The sequence below is a fragment of the Salvelinus sp. IW2-2015 genome, linkage group LG27 (genome assembly GCF_002910315.2).
Source record: "Salvelinus sp. IW2-2015 linkage group LG27, ASM291031v2, whole genome shotgun sequence".
Taxonomy (NCBI): Eukaryota; Metazoa; Chordata; class Actinopteri; order Salmoniformes; family Salmonidae; genus Salvelinus; species Salvelinus sp. IW2-2015.
The window spans coordinates 1,145,630-1,153,673 of record NC_036867.1 but is presented as its reverse complement, the minus strand read 5'-3'; the positions used below and the strand labels follow the sequence as shown (position 1 = coordinate 1,153,673).

At 40.2% G+C, this 8,044-nt stretch overlaps 1 protein-coding gene across 3 annotated transcripts in view; it reads right to left on the bottom strand.

The window, feature by feature from the left end:
• Positions 1-1,255: 1,255 nt before the first annotated feature.
• LOC139023146 (V-set domain-containing T-cell activation inhibitor 1-like) overlaps positions 1,256-8,044 on the bottom strand; it is a 94,125-nt gene continuing 87,336 nt past the window's right edge. For all 3 annotated transcript variants that reach the window (XM_070435589.1, XM_070435588.1, XM_070435590.1), the window contains exon 7: positions 1,256-1,414. In XM_070435589.1, the coding sequence (XP_070291690.1) occupies positions 1,263-1,414 (152 nt within the window). In that variant the 3' untranslated portion in view covers positions 1,256-1,262. The remainder of the gene's footprint in view (positions 1,415-8,044) is intronic.

Genomic DNA, 8,044 nt, shown 5'->3' with positions numbered 1-8,044 from the left:
TCCTGGTGATATTACAGTGCTGTTCTGTCCTGATACTACAGATAGTTGAGGTCTGTCCTTGGATTATCACTATGTTAGTTGGTCTGTCCTGTGATACTACAGTTTAGGTGATGGTCTGTCTCTGGATCTACAGTGATGGTGTCGTCCGCGATACACTCGTTAGATATAGGATGTTTGTCCTCGAGGATTCATACAGTATGTAGTCTGTTCGTTCTCGGATACCTACAGCTCATTAGATGATGTCTGGCTCGGATACGACATGTTAGATGGATGGCGCCTGTCACAGTTGAGCTGTCGATTTAACAGTTGATGGTCTGTCCTGGATTACTACAGTTGTGAATCGTGTCGTCCTGGATTCTATCAGTTAGTGGATGGTTCTTCTCTTGGATTATCTACGTATTTAGTTGAGGGTCTGTCCTGGATACTACAGATAGTGGTCTGTCTGATACACAGTTATGATCTGTCCTGGATACTAAGTTAGTATGAGGTCTGTCCTGGATTCTACTACAGTTAGTTGATGGTCTGTCTCCTGGATACTACAGTTAGTTGAGGGTCTGTCCTGGATACTACAGTTATGTGATGCTGTCCTGGATACTACACATGAGTCGTCCTGGAACAACTTGGTGTGATGGTCTTCCTGGATACTACAGTTAGTTGAGGGTCTGTCCTGGATACTACAGTAGTTGATGGCTGTCCTGGATACTACAGTTAGTTGATGGTCTGCCGGTACTACAGTTAGTTGATGGTCTGTCCTGGATCTACAGTTTAGTGAGGGTCTGTCCTGGATACTACAGTAGTTGATGGTCTGTCCTGGATACTACAGTTGATGGTCTGTCCTGATACTAAGTTAGTTGATGTCTGTCCTGGCTGCTACAGTTAGTTGATGGTCTGTCCTGAGTATTACGTACAGTTATGTTGAGGCTGCTGTCCTGGATACTAACGTAGTTGATGGTGTCCTGTATACACGTTGATGGTCTGTTCCTGGATACTATATCAGGTTGAGGGTCTGTCCTGGATACTACAGATAGTTGAGGCTGTCCTGGATACTACAGTTAGTTGATGGTCTGCCTGGGTACTACAGGTTAGTTGATGTCTGTCCTGGATTCTACAGTTAGTTGAGGGTTCGTCCTGGATACTACAGTTAGTGATGGTCTGTCCTGGATACTTACAGTTAGTTAGATGGTCTGTCCTGGATACTACAGTAGTTGAGGGTCTGTCCTGCATACTACAGATAGTTTGAATGTCTGTCCTGGATACTACAGTTAGTTGATGGTCTGGCCGGGTACTACAGTTAGTTGAGGGTCTGGCTGGGTACTACACATACACTCCACAGTAAAGCTGGACTGTGACTTAGGTTTCACTGGCTTCATCTCACTGGTTTCCTCTGGTCTCTTTCTGGGCTTGGACTGGTTTCCTGGTGACAGGAAAAGGGGCCTCAGGTACAGATAGGGTAAATGTAGAAGTATTTCAACCGTCATTTACCTGCAAGSTCATTCACCCTTAGTTCTCTCAGTATTACTACACATTTGTGAATATAGACAGATAATYMTAGGTTTATTATTATAGTTAAACCTTCCCCCTGCCCATACTCCTTACCTCGGACTTTCAGATTTCCCAGAATTCCRGTGAGGGCGAGAGTCAGCATTGCTTTCACCACGGCAAAGATCCACCACCGAGATGCCTGTTGACATATCATACGCTTACCTACACACAGGTAACATACACACAGGTAATATAACATACACACAGGTAATCTTCCTCGGTCCTCCACCCACCCACTCCACAATCACCGCCCACCAGCACTAACTCTAACTAAATCCAATCTAAAGTAAAGACTCCAGTCAGACCCGAATGACTAAACTCCTAAAACTTCTTAAGGCTGGGGGCAGTATTTTCGTTTTTTTGGCTAAAAAAACTTACGTACCCATTTTGAACTGCCCTATTTTCTCCAGCTCCCCCGCATGTGACTATATAATTCATGCATAAATTGTAGATTAGATGAAAAAAATATAAAACAAACTTTCCTAAAAAGTTTTTTAAACGTTGGTCGTTAAAGAAAACTGTAAGATAAAATTTAAATAAATTTGTCCTGTGGAGTTTTTATTAAAACCAAGGGATTATACTGAGTTTGCAGGGCGAAAACCTGAGGAAAAGAATTCCCATCGATCAATCAGGAGTGCCTCTTTTGTTTTTTTTGAAACTCTTCGTGTTCTTATGTGCTAATGTGCATTTTAAAGGGATATTCAACCAGATTCCTTTTTCTATGGCTTTCTAAGGGTGTTCAACAGTCATTACGATCAACGTTCAGGCTTTTTTTATTTTGAAAATGAGCCGTGAAAGATCACATTGCGTAGTGGAATAGGTGGGGGCTTCTCCCAAGAGTGAGTTGTTGCGCAGAACCAGAAGAAGGCGGCCCCCATTGTTTTGTTCTCCCGGCCTAATGAAAAACCAACACACTCCGGTTGATATATTACGAATATATATTTGAAAAACCACTCCGAGGATTCATTATAAAAACGTTTGACTGTTTCTTGTTGGACATTTTGGATTTTTATTTGGCATTTTCGTATGCGCTTTTCCGTGACCCTCTTTCCGGTGGATTCGGAGAATAACGCCCAACAACGAACGGGAGTGGTATTTGAATAAAAGTATATTTTCCGAACAAAATAAACAATTTGTTTGTGGTACTGGAGTTCTCGTGATGGTAACCACCCGAGTTTCACAAGACTAGTGATTGAATGTTTCTTTCTTATCCTTTCCGTCGTTGACCAAGCTAACACAACCCTAAATATATTAAGGCTTAAGCTATGTAGCATAGAAAGCTACACTCCCAAAAGCTTGGATTTCTTGTTCGCTGTAAAATATATTTTCAAATCTTAAAACACGAATGTAGGTGGATTAACAAACAAGCTAGCTGTTTTTGGTATAGAAAATTTCCGTCTTCCTTTCAGGAACCTGAATGAGGCTGTCGTTTTTTTTCTTCATGACGCACAACACCCCAAATGGCGTTTTCTTTGTTGAATAAAAGTAATATTTATCGAACAAAAGGGATTGTTGTGTACTGGGAGTCTCTGTGAAGTGGAAACGTCTGAAGATTATCTAAGGTAAGCGATGAATTCTTTGTTTTTTTTTCACGCTTTTCGTGACTTTTTATGCTAATTTGGTGGTTAGCTGATTGTTGCATTGAAAAACTAAACACTCACAAAAGCTTTGGATTCTTTCGCTGTAAATATATTTTCAAAAATCTGACACCATGAGGATTAACACAAGCTTAAACTGTGTTTTTGATATATTTCCAACTTGTGATTGCAAATGATATATAAATTTTTTAGTAATATTATTTGACTGTTGGCGCTATGCTATTCATCGCTGCTGATGACAATTTAATCCCGGATGGGGTTCGTATCAGAAAGTGAATGCCTCTCATCAAATCAAATTCAAATTCAAAATGTATTTGTCAGCATACCAATGGTTAGCTGATGTTAATGCGACGTTGTAGCGAATGCTTGTTTGCTTCTAAGCCGACCCAATGCAGTAATTAACCAACGATGTAATCTAACGTAAAATTCCACAACTATACATTAACCACAAGTGTAAAGGGTAAAGAATATGTTCACTAAGGATATATTAATGGAAGTGATGGTCAGAAGGCATAGGCAAGATGCTATAGATTGGTATGAGTACAGTATATACAATTATGATGAGTAATTAGGGTATTAAACAGATAAAAGTGCAATGTTTAAAAGTGGCTAGTGATACATGTATTTACATAAAGATGGCAAGATGCAGTAGATGATATGAGTACAGTATATTATCAGTATTAATTCCATAAAACTAACACCCATTGTCAGATCATTTACATTGTTAAACCATCTTTGCCTGTCTGTCTGTTAAATTGATCACTGAATCCTCCATTAGTGTTCAACATCATAATCACAGGGAGACTTTCCTTGAACCTCATTGTCAATCCATGATCAACATGGTTGTCATCTGTATTCACTTTGCCTTAGTGGTGGAAGTGGACAATACGTAAACTACTTCACAACAGGTCTGTCTTCTTCAAGTAAGTCATTCATGTTCAGCAGAAGGCTTGTTTTTCCAAGTTAAACTGATGTGCGGTGATTCCGTTTATACTCAGTAATACAAGTCCGGGTGATAACAACTTCCTCCTCCCAGGCTGATGCTAGTAGCACTTTACTGTCAAACAGACCCCAGGACTATACAGATTGTAGGATCTACCTTGAGCCTGTTTGCTTACAGGCAGGAAAATAAATCCTGCAGCAACAGGGAAGATGTGAATTTTTATGTGGATTTGTAAATAAGGACAATGATACCCTTAACATTGATACATTTTTCGATTAGCAAATCAATTGCATTTTAAAGTGGAAATCACGAATATTTAGAACGCCTTTAAAACTTGAATACACTAGAACTTTGCTTTTCCTACCTTGCAGGAAATGGTCACCGCAACAAAAGATGATCAGATTACAAGATCTAACAAACAATCTGTTGGAATATTTCTGTGAATGTAAATTTTGAGTCACACAAAGGTGAAGAGTGGCTCGCGAAGTTTAAGCGAGTGGTCTAGACACATCTGGCCTATTCGCTGCATTTACACACCAGCACGTGATTGGGAGTTCCATAAGGGCGGAGCACAACTGGTCTGGGTTTGGCCGGGGTAGGCATCATTGTAAATAAGAATTTGTTCTTAACACTGACTTGCCTAGTTTACATAGAGGTACAATTATAAATTCAAAGACGGATGAACTAAGACAATGGTTGTATCCCTTCTCCCATCTGTGGATGTGGCAGTCCCACAGTAGAATCACCACTACAACAGACCCCTTAAATGTCATGGAAACCAGACCCAGGCCATATCGCCATGGAGATCAGACCATGGGTTATTGTGAAACGAGAGTCTCTCCTCATAATAGATTGTAAAGAATCTTGTGCTTGTCATTCCTGTTTTGTTGCTGATTATTCCTAAAAGTGTTTCCATCCAGGATGTGAAGTGAGGAGTGTGCTGCTCCTTACACAAGTCAAATTCAAAATAAATCAAATGTATTTATATCGCCTGCTTCGTATATCAGCTGATATCTCAAAGTGCTGTTGTAGCAGAAACCCAGCCTAAAACCCCAAACAACAAGCAATGCAGGTGTATGAAGCACAAGTGCTTTTACTATAAGTGTAGGGCAAAGATTAGCGCATTTGTGAAACATTTGCAGAGTGGATATGGACTTTATGCCTCTAGACAAATGACCCTCCTCCCCCGTAGTGGAAGTTATGACTGAGCTTGGTATTTATGACAAGGCAGCGACTGTGTTAACGCAAAATGTCCGTACTGCTAGACTTGAATTCTTGTGCCGCTCTGCAACAAACTAGTTAGCATCAATGTTAAGCCAACTTTTTGAAGTTCAAAGACATTAAAAGTTCCTTCATAGATGCCGCCCCTATGTAGGTATAAATTCTGCGGGTCTAATTCAAGATAATGGCATGTCATAACAAGATGTCCAGAGCTTCAATCCAAGTTCATGTAACTTGCCCGCTCCATTGCAAGCTGCTCTTTTCCTCACTGATTGGTGAAGTCATGTTCAGCTAAATGTAAAACAAACAGATATCAGAGGTTCAAAAATGAACGGAAGAACTATATAAACCGTTAGTTTTTTTAGGGTTTTAAACCGGTTCAAGAACTTTATTTAGCTGGTCGAACAGTGGAATGGAACAATAACAAGAATGATGCTTCTGTTTCGGAGCCAAACGATTAGAAAAGACTAAGTCTCGACAACTAATTCCTGGATATAATTAATGTTCTTCAACATTTATTAATTTTGATTCATTTTAGTCAAACGTATCCTGGAGTAGTTTTGACATACTGCTCACCACAGGTAGGTAAAAACAAGAGACAAACTCTAAAAGGCCAATCAGCAAACTCCAGGTGAAGGAAGTCCCTTGCAATTATGTGTCTAAAAATTACAGTTCACTGCTTTATACTGTGGATTCACTTTCAGGCCAGCTGATGGTGAGTAACTACTGTTGAGGGTCTGTCCTGGATACTACAGTTAGTTTGAGGGTCTTGTCCTGGATACTACAGATAGTTGGGGGTCTGTCCTGGATACTACAGTTAGTTGATGGCCCTGTCCTGGATACTACAGTTAGTTGTGTGGGTCTGTCCTGGATACTAAGATGATAGTTGAGGGTCTGTCCTGGATACTACAGTTGATGGCTGTCCTGGATACTACAGTTGAGGGTCTGTCCTGGATACTACAGTTGATGGTCTGTCCTGGATACTACAGTTAGTTGAGGTCTGTCCTGGATCCTACAGTTAGTTGAGGGTCTGTCCTGGATACTACAGATAGTTGAGGTCTGTCTGGATATACAGTAGTTGATCGTCTGTCCTGGATACTACAGTTAGTTGAGGTTCTGTCCTGGAATACTACAGTTTAGTTGAGGGTCTGTCCTGGATACTACAGTTAGTTGAGGGTCTGTCCTGGATACTCAGTTAGTTGAGGGTCTACCTGGATACTAAGATAGTTAGGGTCTGTCCTGGATACTACGATAGTTGAGGGTCTGTCCTGATTACTACAGTTAGTTGATGGTCTGTCCTGGATACTACAGTTAGTTGATGGTCTGTCCTGGATTACTACGTTAGTTGATGGTCTGTCCTGGATACTACAGTTAGTTGATGGTCTGTCTGATACTACAGTTAGTTGAGGGTCTGTCCTGGATTACTACAGTTAGTTGATGGTCTGTCCTGGATACTACAGTTGATGGTCTGTCCTGGATCTACAGGTTAGTTTGATGGTCCCTGGTTCCTGGATTCTACAGTTAGTGATGGTCTGTCCTGGATACTACAGTTAGTTGAGGGTCTGTCCTGGAATACTACAGTTAGTTGATGGTTCTTGCCGGGTACTACAGTTAGTTGATGGTCTGGTCCTGGATACTACAGATAGTGGGTCTGTCCTGGATACTACAGTTAGTTGAGGGTCTGTCCTGGATACTACAGTTTAGTTGATGGTCTGTCCTGGATACTACAGTTAGTTGATGGTCTGTCCTGGATACTACAGTTAGTTGATGGTCTGTCCGGTCCTGGATCTACAGTTAGTTGATGGTCTGTCCTGGATACTACAGTTAGTTGAGGTGTCTGTCCTGGATACTACAGTTAGTTGAGTGGTCTGTCTGGATACTACAGTTAGTTGATGGTCTGTCCTGATACTACAAGATAGTTGAGGGTCTGTTCTGGATATTACAGATAGTTTGAATGTCTGTCCTGGATACTACAGTTAGTTGATGGTCTGGACGGGTACTATACAGTTAGTTGAGGGTCTGTGCTGGGTACTACACATACACTCCACAGTAAAGCTGGACTGTGACTTAGGTTTCACTGGCTTCATCTCACTGGTTTCCTCTGGTCTCTTTCTGGGCTTGGACTGGTTTCCTGTGACAGGAAAGGGGCCTCAGGTACAGATAGGGTAAATGTAGAAGTATTTCAACCGTCATTTACCTGCAAGCTCATTCACCCTTAGTTCTCTCAGTATTACTACACATTTGTGAATATAGACAGATAATAGTAGGTTTATTATTATAGTTAACCTTCCCCTGCCCATACTCCTTACCTCGGACTTTCAGATTTCCCAGAATTCCTGTGAGGGCGAGAGTCAGCATTGCTTTCACCACGGCAAGATCCCCCACCGAGATGCCTGTTGACATATCATACGCTACTACACACAGGTAACAATAACACACCGGTATATAACATAGCACACAGGTAATCTAACATACACACAGGTAATATATACATACACACAGGTTAATATAACATACAACACGGTAATATATAATAAAAAAAACAGTAATATAAAATAAAAAAAATACAATAACAACAAAAAAAAAAAAAAAAAAAACATTTCAAAAAAAAAAAAAAAGACTATCAATATAAAAAAAAAAAAAAAAACAAAAAATAAAGAAAAAAAAACAATATAAAAAAACAGAAAAAAAAACCAATAAAAAAAAAATAGACACAAAAAAACATAAAAGAATAAGAAAA